Below are 26114 nucleotides of genomic sequence, written 5' to 3'. Positions count from 1 at the left end.
ACAGGACCGGCGGTTCGATCCCCGTCTCTGCAAGCCCATGTCGGTGTGTCCTTGGGCAAGACATTTAACCCCAAATTGCTCCCGTAGCTGTGCCTACAGTATATGAATGTGTATGAATGTTAGCTACTCCTGATGGGCAGGTGGAACCGTAGCTCCTCCCATCAGTGTATGAATGGGTGAATGATGTCATGTAGTGTTAAAGCTCTTTGAGTGGTCAGAAGACTAGAGAAGAGGTCCATTTACCATTCTCTCCTCTGTATCTCCTTTGTAGAAGAGACTTGACATAAGTGAAAGTGCAGTATGGGCACACACTCAAGGTCTTTGAGACCAACATTCCTCCCTTCATTTCTCCACTCCTATAGATTTAGCTTCTCACTGTTCAATCCCGTCATTATTTTCCTCTCATAGGCTTTCTCTCATCTTCGGTGCTTTTCTTTTCTTCCCTTCCCATTATTCATCTCACCTCCATGTTTTTTTCTTTCCAAAAGCCTTTGGCAGAGTCGTCATTTGTTGTTTCAGTCAGCTTCATGAAGGTGCAGCTCAACGTCTCTTTTCAGCTCAGCAAAACACTCTTATACCGTCTTAAGACAATGTGGTCAGGCTGCAAAACTATTTGTGTTTGTGACTCAACACGTCACGAGATTTGTGAAAGAGTCGTTATATGTCGTGGCTTGCTGGTTGGTTGGATTGTGCTGCTCTCACTTCTTTTGTATCTGAAATCTGTATGCAGCGTGGATCCATTGATCATGATGAAGATCATTTTTTGTAAAACTCAGATAGGACCGACAAAAAATATTTTGCTGTTTTACAAATATAGACACACACACACACAAGAAAGAAGAAAGTGCAAGAATACAAAAAAAGTAGCATTTGTTTTCATACAATAATGAAAAATAATTTTAAAGTGAAAATGCCTTTCAGGTTATGCTTGCACTCGTATGTATGGTCAGATGTAAGCTTTTCCAAGTCTTTTATGACATAATAATAATGGCAGTTTCAACCAGGTCGTAATAACCTGAATGGACATTTGGTTTTCAATCAGTGTGAGGTGAGAGAGGAAGGGCAGATTTATTGGAATATAGCCTTACTTTTCATTTGTGAAAACTGTCTAATGGTTCAAGAAAATTCACCTAAAATGACCTAAATCCATTAAATCAAATAAAAAGCCCAGGAGCTAACACCAGCCAATTATTAAAAGGAGCCACTACCACTCTTGTCCACAGGGGGTGCAGGAGAAATTGTGCAGAGCAGAAGCTTTTTTTCGAATTGTCCGAATACAGCGCTTGTGAATTCGTAAATTTTTGCAAATCCAAATGTAAGTTTATATGTTACATATTATGCACTAGTACCTGTAAACACTCTTTTCAGTATCATAGGACACATGTTTTTGTTATTTCATAATTTTCAAAAATTAAAATAGAGAACATTTAGGCTATTTACTTGTTGTTTTTTGCGTGGATTGGGTGGCTTTCTTATTCTATGGTATGTGATTCCCTCAGAAGGACACAGCAAACAGAGAAATCAGATATCCACCAGGCAGCACATTCTTTATTTACACCAGCTTTACCTTTGAGCCAGCACAGTACACGGAAACTGCATCAGCACACCGTCCCATTCATCGAGCTCTCATCTGGCTTTTAGTTGTATAAATACATTCGTTTGACAGAGGACTTCGCTAATTGCCTTTTCAAACTGCAGTAATCTCTTGGTGCAGCGAGCGAAAATTAAAAATGCAGTGCCCCGAGTATTGTTTTTTTCATGTCTGAGCCTGCATTTATCCACCTGAAATTAATTCTCTAATTTGTTTGTACGATAAACAGGGAATACTCTGCATCCCAATCCAGTTAAAGCGTTCTGTGCGCTGCTTTACATATCCATTATGATATGACGACTTGTCCCTGAAGACTCCACCCAGCAATCCTGCGAAATGAGGGGCAAGCCTCGACTTTTCTGAAGGGCACCGTAAAGTCTTGAGAAGTGTCACCTCGAGGAAAGCGTGAACACAGTGTGTGTTTGTCTGCACCGACTAAATACAAGCAGATGTACACTTGAGCCGTGGTGTGATTTGTGCCGGTGTGTTTGGCACGTGTGCTGATGACACCCCGGATCACATTGGAGGCGGGTGATGACATCGCTGTCCAAACACACAAAGCATAAAAAAATAAATAAATAACTGAAAGCAGTCAGTATTGGCGGTGTGGCACACGTCTTACACTGGTGGGCGAATAAAAAAAAAAGAAAGAAAAAGGATTGCGTTGCTTTTCCGTTAATAAGACAAGGGTGAAATGCACCCCCAACTGCCCCGGCAAGCATCTCGGTGCTCCCTCGTGATATTTGCACATATTTAAAAAGGAGGTAATATGCAGACATTTGGTGGAAAATTGGCCCCTTTCTATAAAAGTTAGATTAGCATCTTCAGAGTGTTGCAGGTACCTGAAGCACATTTGTAAACTGGTCTCACGCCTTTCCAGTGATCATGGTAGAATTGAATTATGCTTTTTTTTTTGTCCACTTCAAATCATGCCATCTTCTTTTACATTCTGAAGGTAACCCCAAATATGTTTTCCGTCTGTCACGTTTAAATTCCTTGCCTGAAGTTTGGAGGAATGCCTCTCTTTGTCGGTCAAGACCTGCAGCTAACATTTAATCTTTCTTTCTCTCAATTGTTCGGTCTACTGTGTTCTCGGCTCAAATAACAACCTTTGTATTGCCCCGACCCATTACCTGCAAATTAGAACCTCAAAGTGTTACTATTCCTCTTCCTAATACCTTTCAATCATTCAGACACTTTTAATGAGGTCATCAACTATGAACTAGACAAACACAATCCAAGAATTAATCGATTATATTGGACACCGTCAAGATTCGTTGGAGACGGTTGGGCGGTTGGTTATAGTACACCGATTCATTTCTTATGAGAAATGAAAACTTTATGGTGTGCTATTCATGAAAATATAAAAGGCTAATCATAGGCCAATATATATTCCTTGTACTTGGGGTCCATTGCCGCTAAATGACCTCCCTACACCTTCGGCCGTTATGTCGGGTATGAAGATCCTTGTTCTCCCAGTTTAGAATGATAGCAGCCCATGAGAGATTACATTTTAGGATTAACTATCAGGTGGATGATTTAGTCTGAAGTGTAACAGAAACCTCTGTCACATTGAAAGCCCTCACAATCAACAGCTCCTTTGATATGCCACATTGTGTTATAATGACCGGCTTAAGCTCGTACACATGACCAACTCTAATAGATACATGTGTTTAAGTGGAGTGCAAATAAGAGTGAATAAAATTCACTCTGGATTTGTCCAGAAATGAGAAACTCTGAATGGTAAGCGTAAAAAGACAGCCAAGATTACGCAGTGCCCTCATCAGTAATATCTCATTTCTTTGGAGGGATGAAAGCAACGCCCGTCTGATTTGTGTATTTTATTAATGCTCAAAGGTTGCTAACAATAATTATGCGTGTCTTTGAATACCCTTCATGTGCACTTTTAGAGCTAACATGAAGACGCAATTATTGATGTTATTTTGAAGAATACCACTTCGGGGAACATTGTGTGTGCTGCCTTCATTATTCTGGACTGGAATCACAATAGTAGTTTCCACCAATGACCGTGACTCAAATTTAAATGTTTCATCATATAAGTAAAGCCACTTTTCTTCTGTGTCTTGTTGTTCAGGCCAGTGGGAGGTGACTGTCAGAAGAAATGCCGGTCCTAGGTGCCCTAGTACATCACCACCTGGACCATGGCGACTCCTTGGCCAATGAGAAAAAAGAGGTGCTCCGCCTGCCTTGCTAGATGGTCGGCGTCCTCCTTGATGCTCCTATGGTTGCCGTGGGTGTTGCTATGGCTGCCGTGGACCGCACAAGCTGAACAAGTGGGCGGGGTGAGCGGTGGGAAGGTACTCCACGGTTCCCTTTCGTCCTCCTCATCTTCTTCCTCGTCCAGCTCCTCAGCATGGGGCTTCAACACGAGGCAGAGCGGGGGGCAGCTGGACTGGCTGCTGTCGGAGAAGGGACCTTTCCACAGATGTCCGGAGTACATGGAGTTCAGAGAGAGATTCCAGCAGGGATTTTCTACCAGATACAAGATTTACAGGTGAGAAGTGTCACTGTGTGTGTGTGTGCATAAAAAGACCTGAAAAGTACATGTTTTATTCGTTTTTTGTTTCTTCGAAATGACCAGAAACAGCAGGGTTAGATTAGCCTGGAGGTCCATTGTTGGGAGTAAAGGAGTGTATGTGTGTGTGGGAGGGAAGGAGACTGAAAGATACTTTGTGTATTTGGATTTAAAAGAACAACGAGCGAAAAGAAAAGGGTCTGATCTCACTTATATCTCCGTATAGCTACCTGCCAATTTGTTAGACCTTCCTTTCCCAGAAAAACTCCATACTTCCATTTCTTTGTGTGAATAAAGTGTCACCTTTACAGATAACGCCGATGTTATTAACAACTTGACACACACAGAACTCAGTATCCAGCCTTTCTTAACAGGAGAAGTAGTACTCCTAGTGGTTAATATACTGACCTTCATGTGTAAAATTGAGTACCGCGAGGTGTCTACTTGGAACCTTTCGTCGCACATTGAACGTGAATGTGCTGTGAGAGCCGGATCTCCTCTTCTCTTGTTGAGTTTCAATGGTTCTTAGAGCCCTGGAGAGGTTAAATGGTCCAGTATTCAACAAGTAATAGAAGAAAAATGTACTTCCCACGTAGATATAGTCCCAGATTTGTATCCATCTCGTCTGCTGCAGTCCAGAGTTAATGCTGGCCCCTGTCACCATCATCAATATTCCAAATTGAATGTCCAATGTGATATACGCCATGTCCGCTGTGGCTGTAATTTGAATTTTCATTTCCTCTTAGAATATATGTTTTTAGAGGTCATAAAAATAGATTCGCTTGAAAGTTGTCACGAACGTATTCGCCGTCAGATAAAACTAGAAGCTCTGGCAATCTGGAAGAGCAGCACCCCCAGCTGTGTCAGTGACCCCTGGCGTCTGATACCAAGGCAACCCTTTAGTGTCCGTACGCCACGCACTGGGCCTTCAACGAACTCCAATGGAAACACATCTGTGTCAATATTAGACGGTCAGAGCAACGGGCGTCCTTCAGTCATCGAGGAAGTCAAACAGTTTTGTAGCCTAACTAACAGACTTTACAAACCATTAAAACTAAGTAAACCTACGTTTGAATTGTATTTATATAAAAAAGACTGAGCATGCATTCCAGTATTTGTGTCTGTAATTACCACTGCTGTAATTTGTGATTTAAATATACACTCTCCACAATTGGCGACAAATCACACACACTCTCTCTCTCTCTCTCTCTCTCTCTCTCTCTCTCTCTCTCTCTCCCAATTTAATTCTAAACGATCATTCAAACCCCAGAGTCTTATTCAAGGTCATAGACAAGGTCATAAACCCCTCCCCCTGTCATTTTTATTGATCCCTCACAAGAGATGTGTGAGAAGTTTTTACATTATTTTAATAATAAGGTAAATGAAATGAGACTAAGATGATGAAGATAATAAGATGAAATAAAATACCCCCCCAACCCAAGTTTTATATACCAGTAGGGACATTCAAAACTATTTTAGTCATTTTAAGCCTGTATCATTGCCCTTTTTATCCCAAATTATGAAACTTATCCCAACATGAAATCAGCCACATGCAGCCTTGATTTTATTCCTACTAAATTTTTCAAAGAGGTCATTGGCACTCTAGGGCCCAGTATTTTATTAATTATAAATAGCTCCTTAGCAAGTGGTACTTTCCCATAGATTTTTAAATATGCAATCGTACAACCTCTTTTAAAGCTTCATCCTTCTGTTGTTTCCAATTTTAGGCCAATTTCAAAACTTCCATTTTTATCAAAAGTTTTAGAAAAAGTGGTTTCAACTCCTAGCTTTTATGAATCATAATAATATATTTGAGAAATTTCAGTCAGGTTTTAGAGCACTTCATAGCACAGCAACTGCCCTCCTCAAGGTAACTAATCACCTCCGTTTAGCAGCAGACAGGGGGGAGAGCTGTTTTAATTCTTTTAGACCTTAGTGCAGCTTTTGATACTGTAGATCACGCCATTTTAATCGATCGCCTCAAAACCTGGGTTGGCATCAAGGACACTGCACTTCGCTGGTTTTATTCTTACCTTTTAGAAATATCGTACTCGGTCACCATAGGTAATCACTTGTCTTCCACAACTCACATTACCTGTGGTGTACCACAAGGTTCAATTTTAGGTCCACTTTTATTTTCTATCTACATGCTTCCACTCGGCCAAATCCTCCAGCGACACAATGTATCTTTTCATTGCTATGCAGACGACACACAGATATTCCTTCCGCTGAGACCTGGTGACCCAGAGAGCCTGGCTGTTGTCTTAGATTGTCTCTCTGATGTTAACTGCTGGATGGCTCAACATTTTCTTCAGCTCAATAACTCCAAATCAGAAGTCATATTATTCAGTTCCCCAAACAATAACACCAGTCTCATCAAGAGTCAACTTGGTCCCCTGGCTGCTTATTTAAAACCTGTTGCCAGAAATGTGGGTGTAATGTTTGACTCTCAATTAAATTTTGAATCACAGATCAAAAAAATTGTCCAGTCCTGCTTCTTTCAATTAAGAATAATCTCAAAAATCAAACCCATATTGTCACGCTCAGATCTGGAAAAAGTCATTCATGCACTCATTTTGATGTTATGTTTTTACCTTGCTTCTATGTTGAGCACTTTGTAAACTCTGTTTTTAAAGGTGCTATATAAATAAATGTATTATTATTATGTACATACTACAATACACATGTACACACAAGGGAAAAGGAAAAGGCCCAATGAAAAGGCAGCAAATCACGGTGCTGGCGGCGGTGGCGAAGCAGTCAGCTGGGTGGATCCATGAGCTGTCAGCTTATGGTCAAACACATATTGGCTCACAGCCGTGTCTCCCTGGCTGCCCAGGGGCTGCTTAAGAGCAGTGGGTGACGAGTCAGCAGTCCTATGCAGTTCGTTGCTGCAGGTATGGCAGATTTGCCCTGGACAGACACAGATGTGCACACACACACACACACGCACACACAATCTCACTCGCCTGGCAGCGATCAAAGTTAATACTCTAAGCATACATAAGGGCATAGATATTTTAATATTCCTATTTGATGTTGAGCAGCCAACTATTATTAAAACAAACATCACTGAGTGAAAAATATATGCCACGTCGTGACAAGATGATTAACATGCACAGAAACAAACGCTGGAGGTCAATATGATGATATTTATCTATTCAGCTTTGTCTTTTGTATATACAGAGAGATCCGTTGCAGCACTAACATTAGAATTCCATCAAGCCCCCGTTTGTGTATGAGAGCGTTTCATAAAAAACATGCAGCACTTGTACTCCGAATGTGCATTATTGTGAAAACACAGCTCGTCTGGATTCAAATAAAAATATATTTGTTGTGTGGAGGAAGGATCCCCAATATCCCCTTTTTCATTCTAAGATGGTCCTTTGTTTCCAGTGCTGGAGGAGAATGAAAGGGAAGAAGAGAAACTTTGGATTTGGAGAGTCCATTAACTAATTACTTGGATTGTTTGTGACTGAATAAGTGTTTTAATTTGGGGGCAAAATGTATTTTACTTTTTTATTGTTCTTCTATAAGCTAGAGTAAGGCAAACCTTTGTGATGACATACTCTATCGTCTCTTTTTTTCTATTGAATATAATCTGTTTCCCTTACTTTGATTTGACTAATTTTATTGTTATTGTTAACCTATTATACTACTCATAATAATAATAATACATTTTATTTGTTTTTTCTTCACAAAAAATACTGGTATCGTTTTATTTATATTGTTTGAAGAAATGACTTTGTATCATGTACATGAGTCGATGAAACAAGTCAATAAATTAAAAGTAATTTTCTGAAAAAGAAAACAGATTTTGCAGTAAGCTCATACTCGTATATCCTCGCTAATTTAACAACATGAAATGCGTTAAGAGCCTTTAGGTAAAGAGCAACCGAACAGAGATCAGAGGAAATGTAGAAATTAGTATTTTGTGTGGTAGATTAAAGTCAGAGCTTTAAATACTTTAAATCTGTGAATAGATTAAAGAGGAGCCTTTGTTCATTTTGTGCGGCGGGCGCAGAGAAGAGCTATGAAACTAGTGTAGGTTGTGAGATTTCTTTTCCTCCAAGGGCCGGGCTGAACCAGTTGAAAGAGCATTTTATGAGCAAGCATTACAACTTGTGATATTGAAGTATATATTCATTACAGTCAGAGGAACATGACTGTCCATGCATTCAACTTTCACTAATCTCAGGCGACTTAGACTTTTTTCAAAAAAGGTGCCGACCGCACATACGACTTTACAGTCTGGCTCCGGAGGAAAAGCGGTAATCTGGTATTCAGAATCCCCCCCCCCTCCCCCCCCCCCCCCCCTTCCATAGAGGCGGTCAAAGTGTCCTCCACCAAGACTGTGAATCCCTAACCTCCTCATGAGTGCATCAATCAATGTATGAATTGTGTTGCATACCACTTTGAGATAGAAAAGGACTTTATAAATATCATTTTTTTATTTTGATTTACTCACTAGTATTAATATTTGTTTATTTCCTTCATTTTTTGTCTTGTTTTTTTCCCCTCTCAAAGAAACTGTTATTGGTTATTATTGCTTATTTCATGGCATGTTCTCTGTCTTGTTTTATTTATATTGTATGAAGAAATGAGAACGTGAAAAATAATTTGAAGAATAGATTGATATTGGTGAGTCCCAGCTGATGCTCACTGATATCACGCGGTTCTGTTTCTGATAGCGGAGTACACGTTTCCGTTGGAAATGAAGCTTGAACACACGGGCCTTGAGCAGGATGAAACATCCACTCTCCACTCTGGAAGGACGGCGACAAAGCTTTTTAGTTAGAAAAGTAGAAAACAAAACCCGCCTTCTTTTTAGGCAGGTTTTAAGAGGAGAAATAATCTGAATTTATTAATTTACTGACATATTTTCCGATCAGGAAATGAAACCAGCTGACATAACCTTTAAAGTTATTGATGTTAATAATGATAATGCAAATCTTGGGTTGTAACCTACGGCAGGGTCTGGAGAGAGAGGACACTGTGTGTGTGTGTGTGTGTGTGTGTGTGTGTGTGTGTGTGTGTGTGCGTGTGCGTGTGTGTGTGTGTGCAGGCTGTTAGCCGCGCGCTGTATGAATAATGCAGCCAGGTCCAGAATTCATGCCGGCCCCTGTCACCATTATCCCAAATTGAATAGCAAAAATGTGACGGATATACGCCGCGTCAGCTGAGGCTGCAATTTGAATTTTTCATTTCCTCTACTACGAAATATATATATATATATATATATATATATATATATATATATATAAAAATAATCGGTTTTAACTTACCCCTTCTGCTCCCTCAAGGAGCTCTTTAAAAATAGATTCTCTTGAAAGGTTTTGCAGGCGTTTGTACTGTCAGAAATGTAGAGAGCTATGCGCTCTAATTATTGGGGACTTTTCTTTTGTCTCTGCCTTTTGTTTAGTTATAATCATAAAAAAGAAAAAAAAGTCTGCTGACGATGGTCTGTTTTTGTCTCGCTGGTAACGGTTACTCATGCACACACATGACCGATTCCTTTCGCCGTTCCCTCTCCGACTTGAGGTGTTCCTTTCACTTAAAAATAACTAACTGCTCTCTCTGCGCCTCAAGTTGAGTGGAATGGAGGTGACAGCATCACTTACAGATGAGGGTGTGTGTGAAATGACAGGTGACGGTTCCGTGACAAAAGGGGGACAGATTGTCAGGAGTCTGCCTTTTAGCTGCGGGACACTTCCTGTGATCACGGCGAACTGAGGGAACATGGCAAACTCTTCCTCTCTGCTTTATACTCAGAGCTTTTACATTTTCTCTCCAACCAAACCAAAAAAATATATTTTTTTCTTACAGCCAGAAAATGTAAATGCAAAAAAAAAAAATGCAATTTTCTCGCTAGGTTGTGTGGTATCCCCGACATGGACTATTTGTATTTATGCTCCGCTTTAGCATTATAATTCAACAGGCAGTGTGTGAGGGATCGGGTTCAGCTTTAATGCGGCGTATGAATGAATGAATGTTTTTATTTCAGCCAGACAGAAGAGAAGAGCAAAAGTTCTGAATTATTTGAGCGTCTGATCACAGGAGGCTGGTTTATTGGTAGTCCTGAATCTTAATTTTCTGAAGACTGTAGTTGAACCCCTGATGTTGTCGTGTTTCGTATCGTTCCTCAGATTAAATGGGATGGACTTTATTGATCCGATGCATGCGTCACAGCAAAACAAGGAAGTGCAAGATCAGCTGCATGTTATAGAGAAGTAACTCAAAAACCTACAATAGGTTGAGCATTACTGGTAGTAATTCTACATCAATGAGGGCTTATAGATAGGCGGTCCGGCGCTGCAGGTGAGTAGAGACAAAGATGCTGAGTCTTTTTTTAAATTTTTTTTACTAATAAACACAATGAACCAGAGCAGAAGAGCAAAAGCCCTGAGAATATTAAGAGCAAACTTTTTCAATTCAGTTTAGCCCAATATCACAAATTACAAATTTGCCTCAGAGGGCTTTACAATCTGTACACATACGACATCCCTGTCCCAGGACCTCACATCGGATCAGGAAAAACTCCCCCACAAACTTGAGCTACGAGCAACCACTCACTCCCTAAGTGGCTTTATATATTCCCCACCTGGCCTCACCCTAATTGGACTGAACCACTGCATGAGGTAAACCAGCGCGGGGACTCCCCACTGAAAACCTGGTTCTAACAGGAACATAGCAAACACTTGAGCTGCAACAATATTTCAAAGTGAGCAACTATTTATGAACTGTTCCCTGCAGGATGATTGTTACTCAGACTCCTGACATTTCGAACAGCAACCCCTGTCACCAGGCTGAGCCTGGGACAAGATAAACAGGGAGACCTTCTTACAAGTACGTTGTCATATTCATGTAATGTGTTTATGTAACTCTGTAATGCTGTTCATTCTGTACACATGACATCTATTGCATCTGTCCATCCGGGGAGAGGGATCCTCTTCTGTTGCTCTCCTGAAGGTTTCTTCCCTTTTTTCCCTGTGAAAGGTTATTTTTGGGGAGTTTTTCCTGATCCTATGTGAGGTCCTGGGACAGGGATGTCATATGTGTACAGATTGTAAAGCCCTCTGAGGCAAATTTGTAATTTGTGATATTGGGCTATACAAAATAAACTGAATTGAATTGATCATTTGTGTTGACGCACAATCGCAAATAGTTGGGGGACCGTTTTAGATTGAATTAATAGTTATAGCTCAGAGCTGAATTCAGATTGCTCAAAGCAAGAGGCGTCATAGTGTCTGTTCCTCCTCTAATGTTATGACACCTCCCTTTGAGTCAGAGAAAGAAGTAGTCCGTTTTTCACTTCCTTTTACTGATGGAAATGAAGTTTCTCTCAGTTACTCAGCAACCAGCACAACAGATTGAAGCATTAGTAGGGATGCTGCATGAGGTCACTCATCTCTGAATGAAGTCCTAAAAGCGAAAGCAAGTGCCTCCATTTGAGATCGGATCAGGTCACGGCTGTAACGGCTTCCTGCTATGTCAGAAATGACTGCTGCTTCTCATCTCCTCCCCCCTCGCCCATCAGAGATTCCTCTTTGCGTATGTGCCTTGCTAATACGGCGGGATTGTTTTTTTTTGGCCTTCGATTTGATTTCTGCATCCCCCCCCCCCCCCCCCCCCCCCCCCCCCTTTCACGCTACCCGCCACAACAAAGCACTTGCACATTTCAGCCAGCGCGTCCCACTCAAAGTATTTCTCCAGAAAACTGGCACACTTCCTCCCAATTTGTATCAAAACAATGACAGTGGCAGTGAAACAAGGCCAGCGGGGGCCTGACAACATGTGCTTCAAGGACACAGTGCCAGAAGACTTTTTCACAAGACACCCCCCAAAAAAACTATTCCTGTTTCATGCTTCGCATCCAGATAGTCACACTTTTTTTCTTGCATAAAAAAGGCCCTTGTTGTGACTTTTAATATGATATATTAAACATTTTACATGCTTTTCCAGTCGGATCAGTGATGGTGGAGATAGCGTCTTCGGTAGAACAATGGATGGCTGACTGAAAGGACTGGCGGTCTGGATCAAGCCCATAATGTTTTGCAATTAGACCATAATTATGATCCTACTTATTCTGCGTCTGGTGGACAAGGGCAAGAAGCGAATACGGCAACGTCGCATAGTCACTGCGGAGAAAACAACACATATTGTCTCCTTCACATGTGAAAAGCACCTCCCTTGTGCTTCTAATTACACTCCTGTGACTTTATTGATATGTGATTATCATTCGGGGGAAATAAGCGCCGGCAGTCTTTCCTCTGCATTAGCCTTCCACAGAGTGGGAGCAGCAAAATGGGCTGCTCTCATTAGCTTTTTAATAAGGGGTAATGGGGATGGGAGCGCACGTTAGCCACATCCATCACTTACATGTGCTCACCCACATCCCATTCAATTCTTTAATCTCGTCGTTGATATCGGCCTCAAACAAGCTGGTGAGCTACTGACGGAGGGGTCGTGACCTCTGCGCTTTTCCTCTTCTCTCCGATGGCTATTGGTGCTAGAGAACTCAACGTTATTTTTTGCTCTTGTAAATGTGTCCAACGAGAAGAAGCAACCGAGCTTGTTTGTTTCCAAACGGGAGTCTTGCATCCATCAGGACTCTGCAGAGCTTCTATGAGCAGAGGAAGACGAGTCTCTTCCTCTTTCTATAGGTTAGATCAGTGAGACCAAGAGTTCAGACCAAGTGTTTTTTTTCCATATTACAATATCAGCTGGAGAGCTGAAATAATAGTTTAATAATTTGATTAATTCGATGAATGAACAGAAAATGAATCAGCAAAAGTCAATTATCAACCAAAATAGGCAAATGTGGCTGCTTTAAGTGTCTTAAATATGAGGATTTGCTCTGTTTTATATGATAATTAAACTGAATATTGGGTTGGACAGTCTGACAATAGAAAATCTAAGAGTTCACCTTTGGCTCTTGTGGTAGACTTTTTTAAAATGTTTACAAATATCTGAGAAATATCTAGTCTATACTATCAATTAGGTAAGAACATTTAAATAATATATTAATTAGTTAAAGCCCTAATCTGTGGCCATCGTTTTTACAATTTTTTGAAACCTTGATCCTCAAACATCCCATCAACCAAACAATCTATTTACTAATTACATTTTTATTTCAGTTCCCGCAGTTATTAATTGGTTCCCAAAATGAAACCCTGCAACTTTCTTTCCTATTGTGTCTTTGCTGCTGTTTATAAAAAGCGTGCTAATTTATTGTATGCATTTATAGTGTCATGTTTGACACTGCATACCAATCAGTCCCATGGACCAAAGTACCCCGTCTAACCCCTCAAACACCCGCAAAGAGGAGTAAAGAGCCTCCTCTGGGTGGATTTGGATGTGAAAGAACACCGCACCGAGCGCAACAATCACACTCCTTTCAATTTCCATCTTTCCTGAAACGACAAAGACAAGCCGTCAAGCGGTTCTTATGGGGACAGAGGGGGGGTCTCTGGCTAATTTCCACCACTACTTATGGGAGACTTGAGGAAGATTGGCTGCTGATGAAACCCACAGGATGGGGGTGGGAGTGGGCCTTTTTCCTGAGGGCTTCTTCTGTGGCCCGCAAGAGACACAGAGCGCTTAGTGGGAACTGAGCAGCGGGCTCTGTGATGGAAACAGTCAGGAGGCAAGTCGCGGGGAACAGTTGTAAGTTGGTCACACTGTGTGTGTGTGTGTGGTGGCTGACCAACATAACTCTCACAAAAGATCACGTGTCACACACTGCCCTGCCACACACACACAACGCAGAGTGTTGTTGCTGTTTCTGTTAATCTCTTTATTTTATAAAGTCGTGCAACAAAAGAAGCACCAACTGCTGCACATATCACCATTGGTCTTTGGGCCTTTTCACACCTTAAAGTCCGAACGAAGAGCCACTTTTTTTTCTTTTTTCTTTGCCTCCGCATATTATGCTATCAGGTTGTCCGTCTATCCATCGGGTCCATTCCTCGTGAAAGCGAGATCGGGACATTTCTTCACATTTTGCACCAATGTCCTCCTGGACTCAGGGATGACCAGATTAGAATTTTGAGGTCAAAGGCCAAGGTTACTGTGACCTCAGGTCCGTCCCATTCTCAGCTCATTTTGTTCCGTTGTTATACTTTTTTTCTGGGTTCCAACGGTGGCCGGCCAGAACTCAAAAGTCTGAACCATCCCGAAAAAATGTCATTCTAGGAATAAACTGATACTGATTACCACTGGTAACACTGTCACGTGATCATTTGTCTTGTGTCGGTTTATCGACAGTTCTCCCTCATGCTGCCGCATCCAAAGTAGTCTGACGATGTTTCGCTCCACATATGCATACATGTAATTGAAAGAACAAGACAGATGCTACTCGTTTTTGTTTCAAGCCACTGAAGGATTCTTTGAGCAGAAAAGCACAAGAGGCTTCGATTGTGCGCTCATAAAAAGTCGAGTGAATTCAGAAAAAGGAAGTCATTGCTACATCAGAGACTCGTGTAATGCATTAACCTGCGCTCAGGGAGATGGCCATAATGACTGAAGTATTACCTTTTTAAAATGAACAGTGATTGTGTGAACTAAAGCGTCTGTAAAGCAGCATGTGAATATAAAAGAGACCTTGTCCCGTCCTTAGAAAAGTGAATAACTACAAATTGATTTAAGGCTCTCTGAGAGCAAGATTTCCCATTAACCTTTAATATAAGCCATCAAGAAGAGGCATTGCTTTTAAAAATGGAATGCAAAGCCAAATCTGTCAAAACAAAATATTTCTAGAAGACTGAGTGAGAGATGAGTGTGTGGGTGTACATCTGTATACATGAATCTTTATGCCTTTCCATTTGGCCTCTATCCAACTGAAAATCAGGAAATAACTCTCAGTGAAAGTCTTCACTGAAAAATGCCTCGATTCCTCGGCTCAGAGAGTTCACAAAGAGCTGCACATTTAAAAAGGAACAGTCCATTGAACATCAACAACTCAAAATGTGCCTCTGAAAAGTTTGTATCTCGCTTCTTTGCAGATGACACTGCTACCGTGCATTCCAATGGCAGCGTAGTGTCAGTTCATATCAAAGCCTCCGTGGGCCCTTTTTCAAATGACTGCTATAGCATCAGCCACTCCAAGCTTACAACTTATCGTAAGCCAAACTATGATGTGTTTTCGAGACCTAACCGCCAGAACGCTAACCACATATTACAACGTTGGCCACCATCGCTTCACAACGTTAACCATGCGCGAACCTGCAGCCTCAAGTCACTGATCATCAGGCGACTCGGGGTCGACTGCAACTCAGTAGTGGAGCAGGGTCGTCCTTCAATCAGAGGATATGCGGTTCGATCCCCGGCTCCGCTAGTCAATGTCGATGTGTCCTTGGGCAAGACACTTAACCTCAAATTGCCTCCTGTGAATGGGTATGAATGATTGATTAGAGTCATGATGGGCAGGTAGCACCTTGCGTGGTAGCCCCTGTCATCAGTGTATGAATGTGTGTGAATAATGACAAGTAGTGTGGTCGGAAGACTCGAGATGCGCTATACAAGTACAAGTCCATTTACCATCTGGAATGTTTATCTTTGGTCCAATATCTATCCCTGTTCTATAAAACCATCCTTTCTACACATTTCTAACCTGGGTGTGACCTTTCATATTCAGGTCCCTTCTCTGTCGACTTGATCTTGAGAAAGTCATTCGTGCTCCCATTTCATCTCGGTTAGATTACAGCAATGCCCAGTATTGGAGCCAAAGGACCAGCTCACACCTGCAGCTCTTAGAGAACGCAGCAGCCCAGCTTTGAACAAACACTGGAAGAGAAGGTCACATCACTTGTGATTTACTTCATAATGTTTTACAGTAAGTACAAGCATGACAATGGGGGTAACATACACAGATTGACAGCTGCTGAAATGTGAACAAAATCAAATTGTTGTTATGAATTTAGGCAATAATCTTCCTTACATGCATTCCTTGTTTCGCCTTAACCGACTTTGCCGCTCGCAAGCCAAAACAGAAAATTGGAAGGAGGCCTGCCTTGGAAACACGTCTCATGTCTCACGCCTCACGCATTGATCCGCACACCGACTAACCAGAAGGTGCACAGATCGTACGAGAGAGTAGCGGAAACTGCATTTCCTAGTTCCAACGCACAGATTCCCAGTAGTGCCTTGTGCGAAATGCAAGTCCTTTTGAGAACAATCAGGCCACACACACACACACGTACATTTCTAACACACATTTACACCCTCAGCTTCCTGCTGTGTATGTGTGTGTGTGTGTGTGTGTGTATGCCTTAGAGAGAGAAAGAGAGTAGAGAGAGCGAGAAAGAGGGAGGGATGTGAAGGAAAAGAACTCGGAGCTACACAGACAATAAAACATCAAAAAGAGCTTTCCGTCAAAGAAGATTACATTAGATACAACACTGATGGGATGAAAATCCAGGCAATATTTTCCTCTTTTTCCATCATCAAAAGATTAGGTTTTCTGTATAAAAACACCTACCTCTCCCCCACCACCACACACACACACACACACTCAGATAACCACAGCAGAACACAATTGACTTCTCTCCCCGCCTCCTCTCTGTGCATCTTTCTCCAACAGCATTGCGCGGAAGAGCGGACAGGTTTCAAAGAATCAGTCGATCTGATCGACGGAGTTTGGAGACATCTTTGATTAGCGAGCTGCTCACATTCACGTCCAATCAGGCTTTCTGTTGTTGTGAATGCCAGTTAATTGCCCCCCTCCACCTCCCTTCAATATGACACATGAGAATATAATTATTATTTGTAGGGTATTTTACTGGAAGGGATGAGTTTGACCTATGTTTTTCATCAATGCATGCATTGTCCTGTTTTGTGCCATGCGGCGTTACTTACAGTCTACTATTTAGATACATGTATACATTTGTATATCATTTGATAATTATAATGGCGTCTTATTGTTTGGGCATACAGGGACATTTGAACGCATTTAGTCTGTGTGCATATTTGCTTGTCACATTCACACAATTTGCTTTCAACAGTCCACAAGTTCTTCTTCTTCTTCTTCTTCTTCCCTACTGTACACTTACCCTGCATCCTGCTGGTCTTTCTACAAGAAACTAGATGGGGTTGAGTTTGACTTGAGACCCTGAGTTACAATCAATTTAAAGAAACCTTGTATGAATATGGACCTTTTACCTTAATAAAAATGATGGGGGTAATTGGTAAAGGCAAACTCACATGGTCCTTTGTTAATTCAAGTAATTTTGCCTTGATTGAAACCACTTCAGGGGATTGTTGTAGTGCCATGTTTTTTGCGCTCTAAAATCCATTCTCACAAGAGCAACGCGGTGCGCAAGCGTTACCATGACTCCATTTTTCAGTGTTTTTTTAAAATGCTTATTAACAACAGGCGGGACAGGATTGAAACCCCCCAAGCACCTCAGATAAAGGGATGAAAGAGGCACCGCTGTTTGTTTTTTCCCGCAACGTATGAATGGCAAAACGTTGTTAGAGTTGTGTTCATCCTAAAATCAAAAATAGATATTTTTCCTCTTAGCTGTAGTGCTATTTATCTATTCACATCAGCCTTGTCCTGAGTCTATAAAGAGTCAAAACTTGGTCTTCTTTTGGGTGTAATAAGAAACCTCCAAGTATTTGATTTTGAAACACTTTAATTATTACCAGTTTAAAAACTCTTTGGAAACTTGGTGGTGATGAAACGTTGGCGGTATTGAAGCAGAAGGCAGAGGAGGGTAGCTGCAGCTTTCTGGCTTAATAAACGGCCTGCTGATTAGTGATTGGCACCATGCAGTGGGTGCAAGCATTTGGGAAGGTGGTTTTGAACCAGAGGGGAGTTTCCTCATGAATTTCAAATTGAGGGAAGCGAGAAAACATGTAGATTGGAGGAAAGCCAAGAGGCAGAGCTGTGATGAGTCTCTGATTTAACTTCGGCTAATATACATTTAACTGATTTGAAAATTCAAATCTCTGTGCCGGTGGACGTACGGCGCTTTGGAGACGGACCCGAATGTTGCGTTCCCTCAGTAATTAATGGGACTCATATATCGCCTGGTTTATGTATCACCGACAGAGTGTGGCTGTAGTAATTGCCATTAGCAACACTGTCCTCTAATGCAAATCACTGTGGTATGTTTATTCTTCATGGGACACATTTCTTGATGCGCTCAAATGATCAATCACCACGCTGGAGAGGACGAAAAACCAAGGATAGAGCCAGATGGTGACTAAAGGCCCAACACGTCGTCAATTTCTTTATCTTTACAAAACTGACAATGCAACTTTAACACCAACTTCTGGTAAAAGGAGAGAAAGGGAGGATGGACACTTTATGAATGCCTTTTCAGGAGAGTGAGTGTGTCGTAAAGTGTGTGCTGCTATCCCCATCTTGTAATTATTATTGCCAAACTCTTAATTACTTCGAGGGACGGGGGTCAATGTGTATCCTGTTCACACCCGTCTGTTTGAATTTGTTAAATCAACATATTCTCACTCCCAACTTGTCGGAAACTGACTCTTTGTCTGTGGCCGTCTACGCTTTAGTTGCCCCTCTAGCATCAGTGTTTGACGTGTCAATTTCATCTCGTTAAATGCATTATGTCCTTTCAAAATCGACTCAACCAAAGAGTTTCCCACTACACATGACTGAATTGAGAACCGTCCGTTTGAGAAAGCCAGGAAAAACTAAATGCCAATGTTCTGTTCTGTGTGCCAAGGTGGAGGATCAGTACATGGCCAGCCTGCGCGCATCATTAACCACTAAAGTTCTCTTTTTAAATGGTCAATCGCCAGTTTTGATTTGGCTGCCTCTCGTCCGGCTACATTTCCGTCTCACATCCAGGAACAATTTCCTTGTTTTCTTCACTCACAATTTCTGAAAGCCTTTTAGAACAAGTTTCAGTGTAATGCCTCTGCCATGGCCTTTAACAAATACACCGTTCAGTTCAGCAGAATTATGCTCTTCTTTCTCCAAGAAAACCAAGTAGAATGTAACAGTCTTTAGTTTCAGCTACACAGCTGCGTGATCAATGTAACCATTGGCAACCATCCTCAGAAAAGCTCATGACAAACCCCAGTTGGGTATTTCACATTGTTGCCATGGACGTTGGCATCTGATGCTATTTTAGCAGTGTTATACAAGCAGGTTGACACGTTTCTACACCCTACTGTGTCTTGAGGCAGGATGACTCATGATCTGTCTGACAGAAAGAAATACATAAAAGGCACAATTCCACTGACATCCGTTGTTACACTGATGGATGTAATATTTGGCAAGTATGTCAAATAAACCAATTTTGATAATGATTTTTTTTAATTTAGTTTTTAACACAATGTTGAGTCAGGAACTAGGCTAACATAATGTAATTTTCCTTTTTTCTGAACTTACCCTCTCGTCTGCTTTCACTGTCCAGAAAAAGAAAACCCTGACTCTTCTCCCCATTTCCCTTTCATTTATGGCCTTAACTTATTGTTGAGATAACGCTTTTTGCAGCAGTCATTTTGCTTTGTTTGCGCATATCCCTCGCTCCCATGATTCACGGACAAATCTCTGGGCAGAATACACTCCCCGGTTGAGATAGCCAAAGGGCTTACTTAGCAACTGACTTTGAAACAGCATACAAAAGAGTTTCTCTAAACAGCGAGACACAGAGGCAACCAATGGGCCAAACGCACGTCCATATATTACGAGAGAGAGAGAGAGAGAGAGAGAGAGAGAGAGAGAAAAAAGACAGGAAGGAGGTAAATTAACAAGAAAAAGAATGATTGGTGAAAAGAAGAAGAAAACAAAAAGTTAGGATGCCAGTGTTGTTTCTTGAAAGGGGTAGATGTGGTTGTGTGTGTGTGTGTGTGTGTGTGTGTGTGTGCGTATGTGTGTGTGCTCATTTGTTTTCCCTTCAGTGTGAGAGCGGAAGACAAATTGACCATATGGATAAGAGCAGACGGTGGCCAGGTTTTGCGAAGAACCAGTTAGTTCTTCCACATTGTGTTGTTTGGCAGCATGCCTAATGTTTAGCACACTGGGAACTGGCAAACTAATGGAAGCAAGCAAACTGCCACGGCACAGACTTTTGAGGGCTTTCTAGGACGCTGCAAGGTGCACTTCCTGGCACAGATTTGGTCCGCTGGAGCTGCAGAGCAACGGCTGCATGCAAATGCAGTATGATAATGTAATTAGATAAAAATGCTTCACGGCGATGCCAAAACAAATATAGATTCAGTTGAAGAGTGGGCAGTGTTGATTTGTGGTCATTCGATGGGCCCCGTTGGAATTTCATACATTCAAATGTAGCCGAGGAAATAAAATGGAACTAAAAGCCTGTTTTATAAATGATTTGGTCACAATACATGAAATCCAAGTATTACACTATACATGGAAAACTACAATCCTAAACACTAGAAAGTTGTCAATGTCCATTGACATCCCTAGCTTAACTGAAAATACAGATTACATTTTTACACGGAAAAGATCCACTTCCTTTATTTCACAATGAAAGCCCCAGCCATATAAACAGTATAACTGTTTACCAGAGGGAATTCAGATTCACTCAGCATCACTTCAGCATTTCGCTAAACAGAAATAGCCTAAAGTAGCTTAGGCTATTGTTAATAATCAGACAGACTGCCAAATCCATTAAAAAAGCATCACAACTGTCAAAAAAATTGCATATCATGAACAGTTTAGACGCAAAATATTTGCAGGCGAGTATTTCACATTTGTGTCTCTGTCTCATCAACTTGTTCCCAGCTGTTTTCAGTGATAAACAAACATGCTACCTGGCTTCCACCAAAGGGCAAGAGATAGCTGGTGAACACAGCAAAACATATTGATTTATCAGGAGTTGGTGGAGACCAAAACAGAGCTCAGAAGAGAGTGACTATTGGACGTGAGGCAGAAAGAAACACACCCCTGACTATGAAAGGAATGCTATTGTTCCTCTTTGTTTACGGGCTGTGTTAATTGAACACTGTTTGAGACTTCTTGTCTGTTTCCATGTTCCAGTGACATGTGTGCGTCTAAAAATCAAGTTACAAAACCAATGGCTTTTGGCTAACATGCTAGCAACAATAATGTTGTTATTTGTTTCAGGTCACCTGTAAGTCTATTATTATTCATGATCTACTCTCTTGTTTTTGTCCACCAAGTTCTGAGATAAAACATCTGGCTCTTCACCTGAGAGACAATGTTCTTCATTAGCTAGCTGATGTTGTGTGTACAAGGGTTTAATAATGCTTTTATTGTTGAAAGCAGCTGACTTCCTCCACTAGAAACAAGGTGTAAACCAAGACCGCCCGCTTAAAGAGCTTTGATAAGGTTTGTAGAGGATGGGTAATGCATGGATAATTCATTTTCATTTGTTCTTTTATTTATTGTTGAAATAAAATAATATTGAGGAGCGGAGCTTTAAATTACTTTGGACCATACACTATTATAACACAAGTTATTGCTTTTTCTTCACTAAAGCATAAGCAAAGATCAACTGATCTAAACCTGGTTGGTTGCTTGACGCAATATATTGCAGCGAGCACCGTGTTAAATTGGAAGTAATATAAGAGCAGTTGCCTCCTGTTAGAGGGGCGCTGCATTTATCAGGGCTGCCATCAACCGCTTCTAATAACCATTATATTTTGGAAGTCTTTTTGCAGCAGTCAATCTTCACCCCATACTCGTGCACCGGGATTGGATTGTAATTGGTCTTCATGCCCACATATCCGTGCACGATGTGAATGTGCAGGCAAAATGGCATCACACCAGGACATAGTCAACTCTCACAACAATAATAAGTGCCACCGGATCTGTGTTTTAACACGTACTGAGTCGATTATTTCATCCCAGCTGGAAAAATGAAGAAATTAAAAACACAAACAAAGCCATTCCTTGTGATTCTGCAGATTGTCTGTGGGGAAAAGCCTCCAGGGCAATACAGTAGGACATTTAAAACAACACACATTTGTATGCTGGCTACTGGTGCATGCTCTCTTTTCATTTAAATCACAGTCAATTTGAATTATGATTCCGAGGTTCAGTCTCAATTCACAAAGTGGTGGGTGGAAATTGGTGGTGGAGGTCACATTGGTGGTGGAGGGCAGGTGTCTCTCACAATGCCAGATCTTATTTGGTTGAAATTGTCCCGATAACAAGATAAGAGAAACAGACTTCTCTCTTTTTTTCTTTTGTTGGCAAGCTGAATTATTACTTTTTTCTGATGAAGCAATTTAGGTTTTCTGACAGGGTTTGTTTAAGTGGGACGAGAAGTGGACTATCGAGGATGGACCAGAGAAAGAGAGGCAATGTGGTGAAAATTGAAGTGGTGTAAACTAATACATTATCATACATTACTCGGAAATTAATAGAAAATGTCCTCTTAACAGAAAAGTTTTGTCCATGTCTTGTTCTTTTGATGCAATAACATTCTGCAATATGAGCCAATTAATTATAATGGGCCATTTTTTACACATTTCAGACCCACTTTACATTCATCTGACTCAAGCCATTGAAACGTCTCTGGGGCTCAATGCGAAATGGGGTTTGTTAAAGGGCAATGACAGCTAAAATAAAAATTCCAAAATATTATTTCCATGGCCCAGGAAAGTTCAATCAATATTTGTGAACATGAGCTTCTCTCTTTCAAAGCCAGAAACCAGAAAAGTAAGTCTCAAAGTTAAAGCTGCTCCATAGACAATGAAAGAGATGCTGATTTTATGGAAAATCAGAAAGTTTGTTTTCTTTTTCATAACATTACTTTATTCTATTGCAGCGTTCTCTGCTCTGAAACAGAAGATGTAGCCATATACTCAGAACATTCCCCTGGGTGCTCTGTCTATAACAACTCTCTCAATTCATTGTATACAGAGCAGTTCCACACTTACTTGATGACATCAGTAATTTGAGTTCTAGCACCCTCACACTTTTTGGATTTGGAAGGTATGTTTAATAAGTTTGTATACTGTCTTAGACCATAGAAATAACATGTATGCATTTTCAAAAACATGTATTCTATAAACATAGTGAGCCACAGGACACACTGTTGAGAAAGGATGTATTCATGTATTGGTTAATAGCATTGTGACAAGTATCAATTGGTTTCTGAATGAGGTTTTCTTTCTTCATTATACAGTATACACAACCTCCAATGTTTCAAGACGAATTATGCAATAAGATGCAAGTCAATTCTGACTTGTATTTCCCCAATGTTAAGTCCTTCTTTCCACTATTTATATCCAGCCTGAACATTACCAATTACAGGTTTTATTTAAACTTCCTATCACTTCCTTGATTTGATGGTGAGATGAGATGCTGTATTACTGAATTAGTGTAGCTACTTGTGGCCAGTTACACCTTTACATGTTTGTACGAGGAGCATAAATGGCAAACATGATCTAATCTACATTCTGCATATGTGGAAGTTAAGGTTGGAGCCCTGGAGTATCTATAATGACAAGAGTTGAATTAAGCTAAGATTACATTTTTTATATATTTTTTTAATGTATTTTTTGCAAAGGCCAGGCTTCCAACAAATTTCATATATATATATGACGTATAGTTGTGAAATAAACAGCAAAAGAAAGTAGCCATTGTTACGGCCCTACTGCAGACACTGAAACATAAAGCAGCCAGCAAGCCACACAGACCATAATGAAGAGCGGCCTGACAGAGGAGCTGAGAGCTGCTTCGCAAATATATCCCAGTGAGTATTTTACCAGCTCATTCTTAATGCTATTAAGCACAAGGGAAAAGGAATGTGCTTCTAATTGGCCGTGTCTTTTCCATAAATATTTCATGAATGTGCATGTGCCCGCACGCAATCTATGTAACCACACTGTAGTACGTTCATTCCATTACTTTAAGAACTTTCCAAACTTCCTCACCTTGTGATTTGGGGATACCTATGCACATCAATAAGTAATCTGCCCTTGCAGTAGGAGTTATGAATAATGCAACTACCCATATACATAGCGATGCCTTTTTAGGAATGTGCTATTGGAAAGCCGCAGAAAGTACCACACAGTGACAGACAGAGGGTATCTCAACAAATGAACAGTGGCAGGGCACTTTTTATGTCAAAGACAGGCAAGATATTTAATCTCAGTTTCCTTCAAAGCAATTATTAAGCCTGAGAAACAATCAAATTGAAGCCTTCTCATTTGAAATGAATCCATTTCAATGCAGACAAGGGTGTCTCATGGTGAAGTGATAGACCTCGTCTCTCTTCTGGGCACTGGAGCAGTGGATACAAATATTAATAAACCCAAAACCTAGTTTTTGTGTGTGTTTTTTTTTATGTTTTAAAGGGAAATAGGACACATCAGCCTCCTCTCGCACACACACTCACTCACTCACTCTCTCTCTCACACTCACACTCACACACACACACACACACACACACACACACACACACACACACACACACACACACACACACACACACACACACACACACACACACACACACACACACACACACACGTGGGGAGATTGGCTGCGGCACTCGAAATAGCTCCGAGAAACTTAACAGGGAAAGGTTCAGCTCCTTGATTTCTCCGGTATGATACTAATACAGGAAGGCAGGTAGGTTGGCGAGCAGAGTCGGAGCACGCCATGCATCCTCTGGGTTAACTTATTCTTTTTTTTTAATCTTTCTCTGCAGAATGTGTCCAGAAAGGCTCTGTTAAAGCTGGAATAAGCTCGGCAGTATTGAATCAACACCATGTCAAGCCTTTATTATTTCAGGATGATTACAAAAAAATATATATATATATATATATATACGGTATAGCCAGTGCACAAGACCACATTGCTGCAGTCTATTACATTCTTTATCTTCTGATAAAACTGGTATTATTCAACACGACATATACATTTTTAAAAAGGAAAAGGATACACATGTCAGGTTCTGGACATATGTTCCATAACACATCTATCCTACTTGTATTTCTTCTGTCCTCTTCTTTTTACTATTATGTCACGTCCACCTATAAAACTGACCGTTTAGATTTAGTGTGACCTTAACATGTAATTCCAAAGGTTATGTGGAATGTGGAATAAGTACTTTACTGAAAGAGCACTTAATACGCTCTTTTCATAAATTTATGTGGACAAAATAACTAGATTTTCAATGGAAAAACAAGAGAAATTTGGTTGTCGTACCATAAAATGGGACACGCATCAACTGATGATGTCAGTATGTAACAATGTCACATACTATGTCACGTACGTAACCTAGACACATAAACACTTATTTTAAAGCCATCCAAGTAGTTCCATTTTACAACATAAGCCACATCCAGAAGTTCATATGTCGTTTTGATAGTCCATCCACCTATATGTATGTGTTTAAGTGTAATAATGTGACTGAAGTTGTGTTTATTGGAAATAACCATCTCATTTGGTACTAAGTATAAGACAATGTAGATGTTTTTTCACAAAATGGTTATTGTATTCACGTTATTAGCCGTGTTAAATGTAAACCTGCAGGTGAGGCAATTTGAGAAAACAACTTTGACATCTCACCACAGTGTGAATGGTTTATTTTCTTTTTTTTTTACATTTATTTTGTAGAAAACAACTGTCTGCCGACAAATTGAACATTTTCTTTTGCATTTTGAAGTCATGGTCTGGAGTTTTTGTTACGTTTGTTTCCCGTTTCGGTTTAAAAGTTCTCTTCTTTAATTTGTCTTATTTTACTTCCTGCCTTTGTGTGCTTTTCTGACCCGTCATGATTTGCTCAGTTTTTTTTTTTTTACATTTTGCAATCAGCTTTTTGTTATTAAAGCGTTTTGTTTGTTTAATTCGACCTGCCTACTTATTCTTCTCCATCTGGGTCCTCCTTTGAACTGAATAAATACTTGAAAATAATTCATTAGAACACTGTCTGTTTTACCCATAATTAGTGCAAAATTCTGACTCTTTTCTAAGAAATGAACTAGCAAGTGAGTCAGAATTTCCAGACCTGCAACGTGAAGTGTAACCCGTCAGTATTGTATCATTGCTAGTGCCTGTGTGTTTGG

At 40.6% G+C, this 26114-nt stretch overlaps 1 protein-coding gene across 1 annotated transcript in view; it reads left to right on the top strand.

Moving 5' to 3' along the window:
* The first annotated feature begins 3753 nt into the window (after positions 1 to 3753).
* Positions 3754 to 26114, top strand: part of brinp2 (bone morphogenetic protein/retinoic acid inducible neural-specific 2) — a 106487-nt gene continuing 84126 nt past the window's right edge. Inside the window, exon 1 of the mRNA XM_034555872.1 lies at positions 3754 to 4106. Within this exon, the coding sequence (XP_034411763.1) occupies positions 3754 to 4106 (353 nt within the window). The remainder of the gene's footprint in view (positions 4107 to 26114) is intronic.

The sequence above is a fragment of the Cyclopterus lumpus genome, chromosome 17, assembly GCF_009769545.1.
Source record: "Cyclopterus lumpus isolate fCycLum1 chromosome 17, fCycLum1.pri, whole genome shotgun sequence".
Classification (NCBI taxonomy): Eukaryota; Metazoa; Chordata; class Actinopteri; order Perciformes; family Cyclopteridae; genus Cyclopterus; species Cyclopterus lumpus.
The sequence above is the reverse complement of the archived record's forward strand: the minus strand, read 5'-3'. Positions and strand labels throughout refer to the sequence as shown.